Raw genomic sequence first — 20,082 nt, 5'->3', positions numbered from 1 at the left:
TAATAATTCTCAAACTTATTTTTCTAAACAAAAAGTACATTTTAGTTTTAAAATTTTCCACCAAACACCCTACAAAAACCATTAAACACAAGCGTCTGGAACTGATGGCTCATTTTAGACATGTCACTAGCAAAACCCCTTCAAAGGAATATAATTTACAAATGGTCCTTTGGGCAGAATAACTCCCTCCGAGTTCCTACAACCAACCCGAATACAGTAACCCTTAAAAACGCGGAGAGTCTGCTCTTATTGGTGAATGGAAAATTGAACCCCTCCCTTAATCAATATTTTCAATTCGATTGTGATATAGGGTAAAATGAAAAAATACAGAGTTACTGCCCTAGTATATAAACAAATTCTCCAGTGACTATTTATCAGTTGAAATCTAGCGATCGTAGTGCACAAGTTTTATCTTATATTTTGTTTGTGTTAGTGCCCATTTTTGTGATATATAGAACAAAATATAAATTATCAATATTGCTCCGGCAGTGGTTTTGAAGAAACGATACAAAAAAATAAAAATGACAAATCGCGTTCACCAGTTGCCCGATTCTTCGTCGTCACCTCCTTCGTAAGTATTTTATTTTTCGTTATACTGGGTTGGGATAAAGTATGGAACTAAGCAAATATCTTTGAAACGAAAAAAACAATATTTATGAAACTTTGCACGCAAGTACAGTTATACAAAAGGCATCTGATGACATATTTTTTGTTACTACTCGACTTCCGGTTTCACCGGAAATACCCTTAACTTATTTACTTTAAATAGAACACCCTGTATATTTTTGCAGATTTTAAAAGAACTTGTTATTTTTATCATACATACCAAATTTGGAAGAAAAAATTTGTTAAAAAGTGTCTGTAGATAATTTTTTCTATTAATACAACTTAGTAGGAAATAAACGAGTACCATCTATAATCTATACCAGTGGTGTGCCCATTGAACTGACAAGTACCTAGCATTTTCGAGCAGGGAACCATGTTGCCCTTTGAGCATGTGTTCTATTATATCTAACAACATCGACTTGTAGCCACCATGTTCTAGTAAAATAAGATATTTAAACCATATATTATCGTGTTACCACTTTACATAGTGTGCTAGTTTCAAACTATTCAGCAGAATGCACTGAAGATGAATTAGAACGAAAACGTTTTGCAATCCATTTGGATGACTTTTAAATAGTTTTTAATAACCGATTTTCTACCAGAATACAAGTTGAAGTTTTTTACTTCTGTATGAGTTTTTTAAGTATATTTTCTTTAAATTTTAGGCAGGCCGCACATCAAAGAAACATGAAACGTAAATTACGTTTTATGGAAATAAAACACTGCTAAACAAATATACGTCCGGCCATTTATGAAACTCTCCGAAAATAAAAATGTGTCATGAGCATGAATCACACTCGTTTCATTGGTAGGCGGATTTTTGAGATTTGTTTAGCAGTAGTTTATTTTCATGAAACATGTTTCACGTGTCATGTTTCATGTTTTTCGTTTCATGTTTCTTTGGTGTGCGGCTTGCCTTAAAGTATTTTTTCATTTGGTCTATTGAATTTGTCAGTATGTATGAGAAATCTTGTAAGCTGTCAAAGCAAAGGGAGTTTGGCTCGGCGGTAGCGCGTTCGACCCGAGATCGAGAGGTCCCTGGTTAAATTCCGTGTGTTATCTAACTTTTTTTTTTATTTTTAGTATTGTTTTAGTAAAAATTTTTGGAAAATAGTAAGTAAAAATTAGTTTAATCTTTAAATACAAATAACCTGTTGAAAGTATATTTATTTCGTTGAAATCATATAATAGAAGTATAACTTCTTACGTGCGTACAAAGTATACACACATTATTTTTTTTATTTTTATTATCATTGGTCTAACGTAAATAAATTAACCTATTTTTTAACTGTAAAGAGGTTTATTTCTTGTTTTAATAGTTTTTTCTTCCAAACTTGGTATGTATGAATTAAAAATAACAAGTTCTTTTAAAATCTGCAAAAATATACAGGGTGTTCCATTCAAAGTAAATACGTTAAGGGTATTTCCAGAAGTGGAGTAGTAAAAAAATATGGCGTCAGATGCCTTTTGCAGCATCACTGTACTTGCATGCAAAGTTTCATAAATATTGTTCTTTTCGTTTCAAATATATTTGCTCGGTTCCATATTTTATCCTAACTCTGTATATACAGTTTACGGTTTTGCACATAAATCACCGGCATATTTAAAGGAATGGAGTTTTATTAAAGTTATATCTACTTAGTGACGATTGCAGTAAGCATTTGAATGGAAGAGTAGGCTGTCATGTTTAACACTTTTTGTTATATTTTTCATATAACATTTTCAAGCCTTCGTGTAATTTTGTTCTCAAGTTGTTTTAGTGTGGCAGCCTTAAACAATTTACAATTTTTACTGGAAATAGCCATTACTTTAAAAGAAGTTTACCTCGATAAAAATAGTAAATTGTAATTTCTTGTAAAATTTGATTGGTTATGTACCATTAGTTATACGAATTATTTTTGACTGATTCTTCTAGATTATTGCAACATTAGTTTTGATTACGATACACCAAGCCTCTGCTCGGTATATCCAAATTAATTGTCTCATTATTGTTTTTTAAATTAAAATTTTATTTAATATACGTAAGCCAGTATTTGTACCGATTACTTAATGTAGTTCATTCATTTATTTTCAAATCGACTTGTGTACACTTTCCACCAATGTGCTACTTCCAGATGTAGTCTGGGCAGATTATCGACGAATAGACCATTTTTGGGAAAAGATATTTACCAGCAATTTTATTGCTGAAATCGAATCTTATGATCGTATATATTAATAATATGGGTATATTATTTGTTTTTTTTTCAATTTTTGCTCTATAACTCCAAAGATTTTAACTTTACACCAAAAATACTCAAATAAAAATTTACCACAATTAAATTCTGCATAGAGACGTGTTTTTCTCGATTTACTTCGACAAAAATTTCCCCCGGAAAATGCGGGTTTTTCCAACAAAATCTTTAATTTTCAACTACAATTTTAGATAAGTAACTGTTTATCAATAATTAAATAAATTGGCAATATAAAAGCTCGTTTCATATAGATTAAAATTCCAGAAGTCGATGGAAATTGAATGAACAGTTTAGCAACAATTGAATTGTTAATTAAAAATTTACGGTCCCGCCTTAAAAAAACCCGCCTCTATACAGAATTTAATTGCGGTAAATTTTTATTTGGGTGTTTTTGGTGTAAAGTTAAAATCTTTGGAGTTATAAAGCAAAAATTGAAAAAAAACACGATTTTCGGGTGGCATTTTGTTTATAAAAAAAGTAGCACACTATCTGCGGACTTTGCATACCTATATTATTAATATATACGATCATAAGATTCGATTCCAACAATAAAACTGCTGGTAAATAACTTTTCCTTGTATTTTGCTAATTAGCCCAGAGTAATGAGTTTCATGTCTAAGTAAATACCTATATATTTTGTGTTGTAGATTTCGATAGTATACAAGACAAGGAGATTCTTTGGGAGTTCTAATTAGGCGTTTTAGAGAAACTTGACATAACGTGTGTCCTAAAAGTTGTGGCACAAAACATTCATCGGATTTTTTTAATCAAAACATTTATTTAAACACAAGCTGGTTACCTATCGTAAATTACAACTTAATTCTTAACTAAGCAATACTATTGAACTATGTGGAGTGGCCCATTCTACTCTACTAGACGCAAATGTCTTCGAATATCTCTCATAAGGTCCTGGACGGTAGTCAGATGGATTTCTCTCAGTATTTTGTAAATTCACCATCGTAACTGTTCTTCATTTCGGGCTTCCCAGCCTCCATGATAAACTTTTCTAGACAGTAAAGCCCAAAAATTTTCTATTGAGCGAGCCTGCGGCAAGTTTGGAGTATTATTGTTTTGGGAACAAAGGGTTTGTGGTGTTGTAGAAACCAGTTTTGGGTATCTTTTAAATAATGGCATGAATGGCAGCATCTTGGTATACAAAGGAGTTGCGTTTGAAAGTATTTGGGAATTTGGGCACTTATGTGTCTTTCGATATTTAAGACTTAACTACTGACGTGGATGCTTCAGGACATAGACTCTGACATGCGGTATGTCATAGCGTTACCTATTGTCCTATATTTTCAATATGAATTTGTCTTATATCACTGTATTTGTTTTTACATCAACTACGGAATGCTTCACACTGCTGTAGAATAAAACACGTTTTACAACAAAATATATTTTAGGCAAGGTATAACATACAGCATGTCAGTGGTTAAGGGTTAAGACTATTCCTACTCAATTCCAATGATATTGTAATATTGGAAGATCTATATTGACGAGCCAATCTCCTAGTGGACATTACAACCTGGTTTTTATCATCATCAACTAGCCTATATTGTCCACTGCTGAACGTAGGCCTCCCGTAAAAATTTCCACCTATTTCTATCTTGAGCTTCTTGCATCCAATTTGTGGTGATGCGCTTGATATCATCCGTCCATCTAGTCGGTGGTCGTCCTCTGCTTCGATATGCCTTGGTCGCCATTCCAGAATCTTTTTGGTCCATCTGTCATCCGTCAGTCTGGCAACATGTCCTGCCCAAGTCCATTTAGCCATGACTATTCTTTCAACTGCCTCCGTGACTCCTGTTCTTCTTCTTATTTCTAGGTTTGGTACTTTATCTCTGATGGTAATATCTAACATTGATCTTTCCATAGCGCGTTGTGTAACTCTTATTTTATTTATTGTTCTTTTTGTCAGAGTTAGTGTTTCTGCACCATATGTAAGAACCGGCAAAACACACTGGTCAAAAACCTTTCTTTTTAAACAAACTGGAATATTAGACTTGAAAATGTTATTTAATCTACCTAAGGCAGCCCATGTGAGACCTATCCTTCTTTGTATTTCAGTTGTCTGGTTATCTCGGCCTAAGCGAATCTCATGCCCTAGATATTAAATATCTATTGTAAGCTATTACTTGGTCGATGCTATGACTCTCAATCTGAATTTTATCGCTGACTACAAGGTTGGTCATAAATTTTGTCTTTGAGGTGTTAATTTTAAGACCAATTGTTTTTGACACTTTATAGAGTGTGTGCAGCATTTTTGTAGCTTTATCAACTCTATCAGATATTAAAACGATGTCATCGGCAAATCTTAGGTGGTTCAGATCCTCCCCGTTTATATTGATTCCCATATTATCCTCTCCTTCCATTTGCTTGAACATATATTCAAGAACAGCTGTAAACAATTTCGGGGAGATAGTATCACCCTGTCTAATTCCACGTTCTATTCTAAATTTCTTGGTATCTTCATGAAGTCGAACACAAGCTGTACCAGTTTCGTAGATACTTTTAATCAAGGCGATATGTCGGTAGTCAATGCGGCAGTCCGCCAATGCTCGAAGCATTTTATGATGATATGTAGTATCGAACGCCTTTTCATAATCCACGAATATAAGAAAGATAGGCTTGTTATACTCTGTGCACTTTTCTATTAGCGTTTTTATAACTTGTAGATGATCGTTTGTTCCGTATCTGGAGCGGAACCCAGCCTATTCACAAGGCTGGTAACTATCCAGTTTGTTCACAAGCCGTTTTGTTATTATCTTCATGAATAGTTTGTATGTATGGGAGAGCAAACTAATAGGTCTGTAGTTCTTCAGATCTGAAATGTCACCTTTTTTATGCATTATGGTTATTATTGCATTTTGCCACTGAGAGGGGGTTACGCCTCTTGTCAAACAAACATTGAACACCTTTTTCAACACATTTATTAACGTTTCTCCTCCTGCTTTGATGTGTTCAATGACTATCCCATCTTCTCCAGGTGATTTATTGTTTTTCATCTCCGAGAGAGCTGATTTTATTTCCTCTGTTGTGATATCTGGGATGTCTTCTGAGCCTAGATTTTGAACTTTTGGTATTTGACTTTGATCAGGATCTGGAAGTTCTTCTCGCTTATACAATTCTGAGTAAAAATCTTGAGCAATTTTTAAAATATCTTCCTTATTTGTTGTTATTTCTCCTTTTTTATTTACAAGTTTACAAATATTTTTCGATCCTTCAGTCATTTGTCGGCGCAGTACCTTTAAACTCTTATTTTTATCAATGGCTTGAGTTATGTGTTCAGTGTTGTAATTTCTGACATCTTTTCGAATGGATTTTGTGATATCTTTGTTTAACTGTCTAAGTGCTGCAAAATTATCTGTGTATTTGTTTTTCAATTCTCTTCTTTTGTTTATAAGGTCTTTAGTAGCTTGAGTAAGTTTATCTATCTTGTTTTTTCTTTTTTCCTTATATTTGCTATGAGCGTTTCGAATCGCACTGTTTATTCGCATGTTTTTCACCTCTATATCTAATGCATTTTCATTTAGATGTTCTACTTCTTTCAGTTCTGAAGTTATGAGATTCTGATAAGCTACACTATCTTCTATATCTTCTATCTTCTGGTTTTTATGCTTCTCACCAATCTCTCTGATCTCTGTGCAGTAAATACACTTGGACTTCTACTGTTTGTTAGATTCAGACATGGCACAATAGGTGCTCGCACTCCGTTATTGCTCTATAAATGGCTCTGCGTGAAATGTTTTCATTCTAGCTAGATTATTCGACAGATATCAGCTTTGGACAGCTAGATTATTCGACAGATTTATAAGACATTTTAAAACGAAAACTTCAAAATAAATAACTTTCAACTGACCGTAGACAAAGTAAACAAACCTTGTTTTAGTCTAAGATACGATATAAGGTCGAACTTCATCTACACTAAATTTCAAAGGTGGCACCCAAAATCTCGACGGCCAAAATCCCGACCAGAATCCCGACACGCCAGAATCCCGACACGCCAAAATCCCTACATACAAAAAGCTCGGCATGCCAAAATCCCGACATGCCACAATCCTCGCATAAGTAAAAATCTCGACCACTACATTTTGAATGTGTATATAGAGTATAGAGCATTGAAATTGAAAAATTAATTACTTGCTAATAAGTAAGGGTACTAATTATTATGTATTTTAAAATACACCATATGAAAGTAACAATAAGTAATAAAATATTAGTACTATTCACTTGTCTTAAGACAAGAACTGTACAATTAATAGCGGTTGTTTATTAATATCCCTGCCGAATTTTTTTGCATATACTTAAGAGGATGGGTATGTATTTTCGGCTGCAATGCTATTCAAATGGGGATTCATTTTTTTCGAATCCTGAGAAAACTAATAAATATTTTCAAAAAATTTAAACGCAGAATAAAAGATTACGTTATTAGCAAGGGCCGAAAGTCCCTGAGAACTTCTACAATGTTTATTTTAATAAGTTACAGGGGTGAAAAACTAAGAGAAAATTTAGTGTGATTTTTAATTTCAAATATCTCATTCAAAATAAACTTTTTATTTATTCTAAGGGACTTTCGGCAATCGGTAATAATTTAGTCTTTCATTCTGCGTTTAAATTTTTCAAAAATATTTATTGGTTTTTTCAGGATTCGAAAAAAATGAACACAATGTCCATGGTAATATTTTCCAAATCTATCTTTGTCTTACAACGCACTTAGCCGAATAGAATATTGTCAGCATATTGTCAGTCAGACAGTGACAATCAGTGACAATTTTAAATATTTGACATGGCATCGGGAATATTTTGAGTTGTTGATTAAATAATGTTGATATATAGTGTATTTGATAAATAATTGATTTAGGACCGGTTGTTCGAACGCTAATCAAAAATGGAATCAACTTGTCGTTCTGAAATATTTAATTACTGTCACCAACTGTTAATGTCAACTTTGATTGGGTTGCTGAAAACATAATTGATTACAATTATGAGATTAATTGATTAGTTAATCAATTATGTTAATAATTGTTATGTTAATTAAAAATTAATAATTAATTAATGAATCAATTATGTCAATTATCAAAATGATAATTAACACAATTGCTTACGATCAACTGTTAAGGGGACTTGATTATAATCAACTTCTTGATTAGCGTTCGAACAACCGTCCCTTAAGATGTGAACTTAATAAAAAGTTATTTATTGTGTATTATTTGCGGAAAATCCAAGCAGAGAATACAGCAGGATAATATATTCTGTGATCCAAGTATTGTGTTGTTAAAGATGTTCAAAATTGTAAGCGTTCCATAGTAAAAATATTATTAAAAATCACTTAACACTTTTCCTCTTTTCTCGATTGAGTATTAGTTTTTGTTGTAGGTACAAATAAATTATTACAATTACTGAATACATAGTTAGTGAAAAAATTATCATATTTATTAACTGAATTAATAATTTGCAATTATACAAATAACAGTTATCCAAGAACATTCAAAAGCCATCTCTTTAAAATTAATCATGACATTGTCAAGTAGAATGACGTTCTAGAAATGTTTACATATCTATACCAGTGTGAATTTTACTACACGTAATTGCCGTGTAAAGACAGAAAAAGTATGGATAGCCGTAAAATATTTGCGAATTATATTATGTACCAATGGCCTTAAGTTTAATCAGTTTTAAGATCCATAATGGCATTTCTACCCGTCAAACATATATAATTAGGTATTAACTATTTTTAAAAGTTAATGACCCAATATAATAAGTAAAACTGAATAACGTTACAATATAATAAGTAAAACTGGATAACGTTATCCATTTAAAACTTGAATATTTTAAAAAAATATCTAATGCAAAAATTCTTCGCGAATTAATCAGTTTTAATTTATTTCCAAGTAGATGATGAATATAGCGCTTTTCATCGATTGTCATTTGTTTGGAGCTTCTGTCATGTTTCACATAATATTAATATATCTACGTCATACGTCTTTGGTTTGTATTATTGGATATGCCAATAACGTATGTCGTAGATATATTAATAGTATGTGACACATGACAGGAGCTCGAAACAAATGACTGTGAATGAAAAGCCCTATTAGTTAAATATTAATGTTTGAAATAATACTGTAATGTAACAAAAATAGATAGAATACAATGTTTTTGAAAATCTGGCGGAATTTTTGATTTGTCGGGATTTTGCCGTGTCGGGATTCTGGCGCGCCAAAATTTTGGCGTGTCGGGATTCTGGCGTGTCGGGATTTTGGCGTAGAACGATTTTACTTGTTAAATGTGTTCAAAATGTATCTACTCGTTCCATAGTAAAAGTATATTATTAAAATCACCTGATCACTTTTCTCTTTTCTTGATTATTCATCATCATCATCATTCAACCCGGATCTATGCACTGCTAGATATAGGTCTCCCTCAGATTTTCCATATATTCCTGTTTTGTGCTGTTTGCATCCAATTTTTGTCGATACATTTTATGTCATCAGACCATCTTGTTGGCGGACGACCTCTACTCCGATATTTTCTCCTCTCTCGATTATTAGTTCCTATTAAATAGGGTGGGCCAAAGAAAACAGTCCACCTCGATATTTGGCAGTAGATATTAGATTTTAAGGAAATGACGAAACAGGTCGATTTTTGTTCTAAGGGGACACATTTTTACCATACATACATCCATCTGTCATTTGTCAACCCCCTCCATTCCACCTCCCCAACCCTTTATTTTTAAATAGGGAATATACCATGTGCGGCACATCATTAGAAAAGCATTGAGACATAATGATTGTTCACGATTTCTTTTTTCGACATTTGCACCCTCTTTGCAAAAAAACTGTCAATATATTTGAGGAGGGTCTATGCAAAACCACACGTGTCCGTTAAAAGTAGTTTTGAGTTATTACACAAAAACTGTTTACATAGTAGCAATTGATATTTCATTTACTGAAAGTTTCAGTAGAAACACCTTAAGGGGCATTTATTCATAAAACATTTTAAAACATTTAATTTTTTTGAAAATAAGTGAAAAAATACCATATATATTTTGGACATGTTCAATTTTGCTCGAACTCTATGGACATGTGTAGTTTTGGCCGGACCGACTAATGGACAAGTGATACTTTGAACAAAAATTTATTAACAAAAATACTATTTCTGTTAAATAACAAAAGAACATAATTATGCAGAGAGTCCCTTAGACTAAACAAGACAAAAGCAATAATTTACACATGTAACTTTCCACAATCAGTTTCCAAACATTCACATATCTCCTCTTCGTCGATGTCGATTTTTGTTGATTCTTCATCATTTTCTCTTTGGGGAGAATTACCATAAATAATGTTTTTAAAAAATGCAAGCTCCAGTAGTTCTTCCCATTTAATTTTCTTTTCGTCGTTATTGAATTGTTTTTCCATCAACTGCTGTATGTTTTGTTTCTTCTCTTTAGTAATTTCATTTCCAAGGGGTTGCTGTTTCAGTTTGAATTTTTTTTCAGCTTTGCCTCTTTTAACCATGGAAAGATATGGATTCAATTCGATTTCGTATCTATAAAATTCAGTTCCCCTGTTCTTGATAGTTATAGCGTTGTTTTTTGTCTTAAATTTGTTTAGTTCTATGCGTTTAAAGTTTTTTATGCCTGGAATTTTGTTGTAGAGGTCATCCGTATTGTTTTTTATATTGTATAAAAACCAGTCTTTTCCTAAAACATTAACTCTTCCAACATTACGATAAACTTCATTGTATTCTTCTACACTTGTGATCACATTTTTGCGTTTTAGAAACCTCTCTACTCTGCCAAATGCCCGGTCTGCTGGGAGGAAACTATGCCCTCGTACCGGAAAGTGTATTATTATATTTTGAATTGACGCAGGAGATTCTAGTAACCAGCAGGCCAAAACATGCATTATATACGAATTTTTGTTTTGGCCTGCGCAGCCATCACAAAATAATCGTATGGTTTCACAATCTGCTAGATTCAAAGAGCGCAGATGGTATAATAAGGCTGACCCAACCTCAGTTGAACCTCGTTTTGCTTGTGACTCATCCCATGTATAAAATGAAGAATGTCTGCTTTCCATATCTACACAACAAAATGCATAAAAGCTTATTTGCCGGAGATAAAAGGCATCTTGGATAGGTGTTTTCGGAAGCGGATGGACCTGTTGCAAATCGAAAGCGAATGAAATGCTTCTTGGGGGAGACTCTTTTGCTAATTTGTAGAATGCATTTGCGCGTAACTTATGAATTCTTAAGTCGGTCATTGTTTTTGTTTTATTCTCCCCTGTTTCTTTACTAATGGCATATTTCAAGTTCAGACAAGTACCACATACATCACATGCTGGTGACTTAAAACCAATATTAAAGTTACGATAGAACATATTCTTGAACATTGTAAGACTTACTTTGTATTCATTGCTTTGCGCATTGTTATACATTTGAAAAAATTTTTTGATACTTAAGTTACATGACATAAATTCGTGAGGATTTCTTACGATTATAATGAGTTTCGTATGCCGGTAATGAAGCTATGAATTCTTTAACTTTGTCTCTTTTCTCAGCGCTTTTGCGTGATACTCTATCCCCACCGCGCTTTTCTTTAGGTATTTGTCCTGATTCTAGGAATTTTGCAACTGTGCGTATTCGACCAGCAGAAATATTGAAAGCAGCCATAAGAAATTTTTTACATACCGGAATAGTCTTATTTTTTGTACGGAAGTAATAAAAAATATGAAAGCTTTTAGGTTTAGCATTGCTTTTTTGGGTATTAACTCTTCCACGTCGCCTTTGAGGGGGCATACTGACATAAAATGGCACAACTTCTGGTCTTGGTCTATTTTACTGACATAACCCTACAATTTTTCTCTCTGTAGCTTAATCTCTTTTAAGGAAACTGAAGAACAATTTAACTTTTTGCTGTTGTGCATTGTGCATACAAGGACGTTTAAATTTTTTCATATGGGGATCTACATCCGCATACCTTAAAAAAAAAGAAACACTGATAATCGCTTATCGCTATGATAAAAATAATTCCTACCTTCTAAACCTGGCTTCGTCGCGTGTTGATCTATTACTTTGCCGTTTTCTAGAACCAACGTTAATTAACCCCACAGACACATCCATATTCTAATAATAAAACCGATGATTTAAATTATTTAACGTAACAATAATATCTCACAGTCAACCCAGAAATTTAGAGTAACACTACTCACTGCTTGCTACTTATAATTTGTAGGTTAGGTAATACAGAAACCGCGCGGAGAAATCAGATGTTTAGGAAGGCAGGATTTAATACTGTCATATTAGGCTAATACTACCCTCTCTTAGTGAATATAAAAATATAAAGCAACTCGCAAATCCGCAATACAGAAAACTGTATTATGTGGACAAGTGCAGTTTTGTAGTATCTAGTCAATAAATTAGTCGATATGTTTTTCCAAGGACATGAGTAGTTTTGTTCGAAATATTGAATGAAATTTTGCGTTTGGACAAGTGTTGTTTTGGATGACTTTTCGTATATTCCCATCTGTTTAGTATGCGACAAAATGAGTTTTGCTCAATTCTGACGCCATATTCGGATTTAGTTCAGGAAATTCATTGAGATTCAACTCCTAACTCACTTTAGATGTAATGTGGACATGTGTGGTTTTGCATAGACCCTCCTCATTTGAAGTGCAACACTTATTAAAAAAAAGTAACGTAACGTTTATGGTTTGTTAACATGTAATTTTTCCTGTCAGGTCACATTTACTTTTGATGTGACGGAAAAAATTACATATTAGCAAACCATAGGCGTTACGTTTCATTTTTAAGAGGTGTTACAGTTTTTTTGCAAAGACGGTGCAAATATCGAAAAAAAAATCTTGGACGGTCGTTATGTCTAAATACTCCATCTAAATGCCTTTCTAATAATGTGCCGCACATGGTATATTTCCTATTTAAAATTAAGGGGTTGGGGATGAATAATTTACGCCATTAGGTATACAAGTAACTGTTATCCAAAAATATTCAAACACTGAACCAAATAGTCATCTCGTTTTTTTGCTGATGACGACATCGCTGTCAATTACTGTTTACATCTAGTTCTACTGCATAGGTAAGCCATGCGAATGGTAGGGGAGCCCAAGCGGGGATTTTAGCAGTTACTCGAGCGCATCAGATTATCACATGGGGAGAAACCTTGTACCCTGTAAATGTACCTCTACCAGATATTGGCTCTTAATACAAAGGAGTTCGTTAAGGGGGGTCCAAAAAAATCTATTCTTAAAAAAAAATCGAAATCGTCAGATTAAGATAAGGTAAGTTAAGTACCTACATGCAAAACAGTATATATTTCAAAAATCTGACGATTTGGGCGGGGCGTAAGAAAATGCGCGAGTCACAAAATTTCACAAAAAAACCGAATATTTCGCGAAATGAAGGTCAAATAGAAAAACTAAAAAACACGTTTTCAATGTTTTTCAAAAATCTATCGAATGATAACAAATACCACTTCCCCCGAGAGGGGTGGGGGTGAATTTAAATTTTAAATACGAATCCCGCGATATTTCGCGAAATGAAAATCAGATCGAAAAACTGAAAAATAGACTTATTCAATATTTTTGCAAAATCTATCGAATAGCACCAAACACGACCCCCCACGGAGGTGGGGTGGGGGTTAATTTAAAATCTTAATTGGGAGCCTCCATTTTTATTGCAGATTTGGATTCCTTACGTAAAAATAAGTAACTTTTATTCGAGACATTTTTTCGAATTATGGATAGATGGCGCTATAACCTAAAAAAATAATTATTGGAAATGGAAAATTAAATTAAAAATGGAAAGTTCCCACTAAAATGGAAAACTTAACTTAACTTTTTTGGATGAAGAACCTAATCTTCACAACTCAATAACGTTCCCCATAACGTTCGAGTAACTGCAAATTTAGCATAATTTCCTCCCCTACTAGCTGTAGCTGTTTATCGGACAAAAAATTATTGGATATGTAGTTTAGCATGTTGCCAATTACATAAAATAAGGGGTGCCCAATCTAATGAAAATTCTTATTGGGACCTGATTGTTATTGAGAAGAAGGTTTGAACTTAAATTTTGGTAGGTACTTGATGATTTCAAAAATGCTATTTTTACTTGTGTTTTTGATTATTGAAACTCGTCAGCTTTCGTTGTTTTTTCAGTTTTAAATTGTTTATTACTGGAAAACGATCAACTTTAGAGAAAAATTACAAAAGACTTTTTTGTTTAGAATGATTCAATCAACCTGAAACAATCTGCCCGGGTAGTTTTTTTTTATTATAAAAAAAGCCATTTTTTAATTATTAATTAATTAGGTACAGTTAGAACAAAATTAGATCTGACACCCCTTGTTTTTTTGTAATTGTTAACATGCTAAATTACATATCCAATGTTTTTATCCGATAAACAGCTAGTTGAAGTCCTACCTTATATCGGCTCCTGTCCTATTTCCAAAGGCAACTTAATATTATTTTGTTTTTGTTCAAATTAAAACCAATGAATTTTGTGCCAAAACTTTTTGGTAGGGGAGCAAAGTATGCTAAATGTGCAGTCACTCGAGCGTTGTGGGGACCTGTTGGGTTAGGAAGAGTAGATCCTAAAACCAAAAAAAGTTAAGTAAAGTTTTCCATTTTAGTGGCGACTTTTCATTATTAATTTCATTTTCCATTTCCAACAATCGTTTCTTAGATTCTAGCGCCATCTATCCATAATTCGAAAAAATGTCTCGAATAATAGTTACTTATTTTTACGTAAGGAATCCAAATCTGCAATAAAAAATGGGGGTTCCATTTAAGATTTTAAATTCTCCCCACCCCGCCTCCGTGGGAGGTCGTGTTTGGTTCCATTCGATAGATTATTTTTCAGTTTTTCGATCTGATGTTCATTTCGCAAAATATCGCGGGATTTGTATTTAAAACTTTAAATTTACCCCCCACCCCTCTCCGGGGAAGTGGCGTCTGTTATCATTCGAGAGATTTTTGAAAAATATTGAGAACGTATTTTTTAGTTTTTCGATCTGAAATATCGATATCGATATCGTTTTCGAAATATTCGCTTCTTCCTTGTAAAACTTTGGGACTCGCCCATTTCCTTACACCCCCCCCCCCAGCTCAAATCGTCAGATCTTTGAATTGTACACTGTTTTGCATGTACTTAACTTGCTCTAAACTTCTTCTAAGGATAGATTTTTTTCGGCCCCACTTAACCTGCATTAAGAGCCAGTATATGGTAGAGGTCACTCGAGGTACCTCAAGATCACAGTGGTCTGTTCGAAATAACTTTTCATAATAACAATTTTCAATATTGTGAAAAATAAACGTATTTTACTCTTGAGCGAAATTCATATTTTTTGACATACCTCGTATAAAATTGATAAAATTTGACATAAGATGGTTCTATTTTAGGCTTTAGACTTTAGACCATGCAGAACTTTTTATTAGGAATAAATTTTTTTCGTAAAATTAATAATAAAAGAGTTATCTGAATTGAAATAACTGAAAATAATGTTAGTTATCCATAATTAAAAAAAAAAAAATAATTAGAAGGATGTAATTGCATACTAGAATATAGTTTTTAATTCCAAACAACTTTTCATAATAACAATTTTCAGTATTGTGAAAAATAAAGCTACTTTACTCTTGAGTGATATTCAATCATAATCCCTTCTACCGTAAGGTGTAGGGATAACAAACTACTCTTAATTATTATGTACAAATCTGCTCCATTCCTTTTTGTTCCTAGCTAACATCTCGGCTTCTCTCCAGGGCTTATCACGATTCTTCAATATTTTTGCTATCCCATCATCCCATGTTTCTTTTGATCTTCCTCTTCTTCTTCGTGAGTCGCTTCTTGATTCCCATATTGTTCTTGTTGGTCGCTTGCCGTCCATTCTTTGGAGATGCCCCCACCAACTAAGCTGTCTCTCTTCTATAAATTCTAAAACTGGTTGTACTTTTAAATCATTTCTTATTTGGTGATTTCTCATCTTATTCATTTTAGTCACTCCTCTAACTCTTCTTAAGTATTTCATGTCTGCAGCTTGTATTTGACTTTTTATTCTTTTTGTTAACACCCAGGATTCACATCGATAGGTGAGTACTGGTCTGTACATTGATTTATACACACTTATTTTGGTTTTCGTTGCTTTATTTATTTGTTCTTTCACTTCGATTTCTTGTCCTCCATTTTCATTTATTATTACTCCCAAATATTGGAATTGGCTAACTTGCTCTATTTCTTGGTTTTCTAACTTTATTCTCAAATTTTGCTTTTCTTTTGCTATTGCCATAACTTTCGTTTTCTTCCCATTTATTCTCATATTATTTTCTTTTAGTACTTCATTCCAGATTGTAATATTCTTTTGTAGGTCTTTTTCGTTTCCAGTCATGACTACTACATCATCGGCAAAGGCGCATTCAGATATTTCTACATGCTGCAGATTTCTTACTCCAATATATAGTTTGTGAGTTCTTTCATTGCATATTTTAATGATGTCATCCATAAAAACTATGAAAAGTAGTGGGCTCATTACACCTCCTTGTCGTAGTCTGTTAGCAGTCTTAAAAGTTTGTAATTTCATGTTTTTAGTTGCGATGTAGTTTTCATTTTTCATGCACAGGCTTGGTATGACTGTTAGTAGCTTCTCTACAGTCCTGTAGGCACTGCACACCCTGATCAGGGGTTTTCTTTGGGCCCTAAGAAGCATGTCCTTATACTTCTTCATCCGGAGGACCTCATGCCACACTGGGGCCCCGTATAATAGAATGGATATTGTAGATTATAGCATAACTGCCCTCTTTTGCGATCGGGGTCCCCCGATATTTGGCATTAGCTTATTTAGTGTTGAGGTCCCCCTCCGCCTTCCGACATGCTTCTTGTGTGTGTTGCCCGAAGCTAAGTCTATTGTCAAAGGTAATTCCTAGGTACCTGAACTGTCCTTTGGGATCTTATTTCGGAGCCTTGATATTCGAATACTATGTCTTCTCTTTTTCTTGGTTCCCTCAAGATAATTATTTCTGTCTTCTCTACTGCTAATTTTAAATAATTTTTCTCAATTCACGCCGCGGTCGTCCTGATTGCTCTATTTACTTTACCTTTTATACCCTAGTTCATATTATATTCGACCAGTAAGGCTAGATCGGCCGCGTATGCAATCGCTCTCACTCATCTGTTCTTGTGAATTTCTAGTAGCCCGTTGTATAATATATTCCAAAGTAAGGGTCCCAGGACTGACCCCTGAGGTACTCCCGGTGTCATTTCTTCCTTTTTCTTCTTCGATATGCATACGGATCTTTCGGATAAGTAGTGCTTCATATGTTGGCTATGTATTCTGAAGCCCCAAATTCAACGATTCGGTCTATTATGAGGCCCCAATTTGCTGAGTTGAAAGCATTTTTTATGTTCAACAAAACAAGGACCACCCATATTTCCTTACTTGCCTTAGCCGCGTTCCTTATCCAGGTTGCGGTATCGACAGTCGATTTACCTTTTCTAAACCCGTGTTGTTGATTAGACAGAACTCTCTCCTCTTCCAACATGTCTTCCAGTCTCTTCTTGATAAGTCTTTCATAGAACTTACCAAGGCAGTCCAGGAGGCATATTGGCCGATAAGAAGTTGGTGAATCTGGGGGTTTCCCAGGCTTTAGGAGTAGAACCAAGTTCGCTTCCTTTAAGTCCCTGGGAAACTCTTGCCTGTGCAGTAGATCATTACATATTCTTCTGATCAAACCTCGTTTCCCTGTCGCTATAATCTTTATCTGGTGGCTGGTGGCAGCCCGTGAGGGCCGGGATCTTTCCCTGTCTTCATTTCCTGACCAGCGGTTTTTATTTCTTCTTCTGTGAACTCCTCGACCATCATTGGAAATACCTTGGTGAAGTTTTGAATTTCCTTGGTGGGGAAGAGGAGTTCAGCTGATTTCATCCGCTGATCTTCATCCAGTCTATATGGGGCGAGTATCTTTAGCGCCTTCATTGTGATCTTATACGCATCGCCCCATATATCTTCATCTAGTGCTTTTATAAGAGTCTGACACTTTTCTTTTCCTCTTGTTTTATTTTCTTATTCAGTGTTCTCTTCAAATCTTTGTATATTTCTTTGAGCTCGAGGTTAGGTTAAGCCCTGGCTTCTGGTGTAATTCCTTCGAGCTCTGAGGCATCTCTCTCGGAGACTTTCTATCTCATTAGTCCACCAGTAAGGGGATTTTTTATTATTCTTCTTCTTCAGGGTGGCCAAACTTGCCGCGTTTTGGAGAGCTCTTCTTAGTTGGCCAAGGTCAGGAATATTTTCTTCGTTTATTTTCCTGACCTCCGATAGGTACTTGTTTTTATTAAAGTTTCATTCTGTATGACCTATCGGCCGCTTTTTGTTCCCCCTTTTGTTTTTACTTCATACTGTATATAGCGGTGGTAGGTAAATAACTGATCGTCGAGGACATCCCACCCCTGTACTTTCCTGGATAGCCCTTCGCTTGCAAAAGTAACGTCGATGTGTGATTGGCTAACCCCCATTATAATTGTAGGTTTATCATTATTTAGTACTTGGAGGCCAGCCTGGGCTATCCATTCGTTCCAAAGTTTGCATTTTTGTCGTTTATAGGGGAACCCCATAATCTTGATTTCGCGTTGATGTCCCCGGCGATCACTACCTCTTTTTTATTTATGGCGGCACTCATTATTTCGTCAACGATAGCTTCGTATCTCATCATAGGGATGTTCGGAGATACATAGCATGCCAGGACGCTGAAATCACTCAGCTTAATGAGGATATGATTCCCCCCCTGACAATGCTCTGCACTCGCACATCCCCATTTCTAATGAGTACCGTCACGTTCTTTCCATTATCTTGGACCCATCCACCGCCTGTCGTAATCTTAATATTTGGTTCGGGACGATGAGCAGGTCCGTATCTAGCTTGCAGACTTTTGCGTGGACAAGATCGTGCGCTCGGCGCGCTCTGCCCACGTTCACCTGTCAATATCCTTATACCAGGTTAATCCTTGGGGTACACTTAGGTTCAGTTCCCCTAGGTCGTGTCTGCAGCGAATTCGCGTCTTTCTGCTATGTTAAAGTTCCTACAAACTAAGATAAATAAAAAAGTAAATAAATAAGTATATATAAAATAAGTAAAATTAATAAAAATAGAATTTTTTATTAAATAAAATATATAAGTAGAGAGATAAAGTGAATAAAACAAAATAAATCTTCTTGCAGTACCGTCTCCTATCGGAGGTTGGCTACCATCACAGCAATCTTAACTTTGTTGGCTGCAGCTCTGAACAACTGTATTGAGCTGCACCCATACCACTCCCTTAAATTTCGCAACCAGGAAATCCTCCTACGTCCCACATTTCTCTTTCTCGAGATTTTTCCTTGGATTATGAGTCTAAGCAGAGAGTACTTTTCTTATCTCATTATGTGGCCTAGATACTCCAGTTTTTTCGTTTGTATGGTTTTTATGACTTCGCATTCCTTCTCCATCTTCAGCAAAACATCTTGATTTGTTACTCTTTCTGTCCATGGTATTTTCCACATTCTTCTGTAACACCACATCTCGAATGCCTCAATGTTTTTGATGTTTATCTTTTTCAGAGTCCAAGCTTCCATGCCGTACAGCAGAACGGAGAAAACATAGCACCTTAACATTTTCGTTCTTAAGTTTATATTTATGTCCCGGCTGCATAGGACCTTTTTCATTTTGAGAAACGATTGTCTCGCTATCTCAATTCGCCTCTTGATTTCTCTTGTCTGGTCATTAGTATCAGTGAAACAAACCCCTAAATATTTGTAGGACGTAACTCTTTCAACTGGCTGATTACTTATGGTTAAATTTATATTGGTGTATAGCTTCTTTGTAACAATCATGAATTTAGTCTGATGTTCAGTTTTAGACCATACTTATTGGTATGAGTGTTTATGTTTTCCATCAAATACTGTAAATTTGCTAGGTTATCTGTTACTATTAGCGTGTCATCAGCGTTACAAAATAAATAATATATATTAAATAAATGAAGAGAATATATAAATAAAATTTTTATAAATAAAATACTTTGGTGCTTGATTTCTGATGTAACTTATTTGCCATGGAACTCCTTGAGAACTGGCCCCCTGTTTCAGCTGTGGGCTGTATAAGGGCCCACTTACGTTCTCTAGGAGACCACCTCTCATCATTTCACTGTCATTTTTCTTCTTATACACCCATTTGGGGTTCCCTTTCCTCTCCCCCGCCGTACACCCACGC

At 34.6% G+C, this 20,082-nt stretch overlaps 1 protein-coding gene across 5 annotated transcripts in view; it reads left to right on the top strand.

Moving 5' to 3' along the window:
• The first annotated feature begins 368 nt into the window (after nt 1-368).
• Nucleotides 369-20,082, top strand: part of LOC114341469 (helix-loop-helix protein 13) — a 170,860-nt gene continuing 151,146 nt past the window's right edge. For all 5 annotated transcript variants that reach the window (XM_050658183.1, XM_050658185.1, XM_050658184.1 and 2 more), the window contains exon 1: nt 369-571. In XM_050658183.1, the coding sequence (XP_050514140.1) occupies nt 522-571 (50 nt within the window). In that variant the 5' untranslated portion in view covers nt 369-521. The remainder of the gene's footprint in view (nt 572-20,082) is intronic.

The sequence above is a fragment of the Diabrotica virgifera genome, chromosome 8 (assembly GCF_917563875.1).
Source record: "Diabrotica virgifera virgifera chromosome 8, PGI_DIABVI_V3a".
NCBI lineage: Eukaryota > Metazoa > Arthropoda > Insecta > Coleoptera > Chrysomelidae > Diabrotica > Diabrotica virgifera.
Note: the sequence above shows the minus strand (reverse complement) of the source record. Positions and strands in the feature narration are given on the sequence as shown.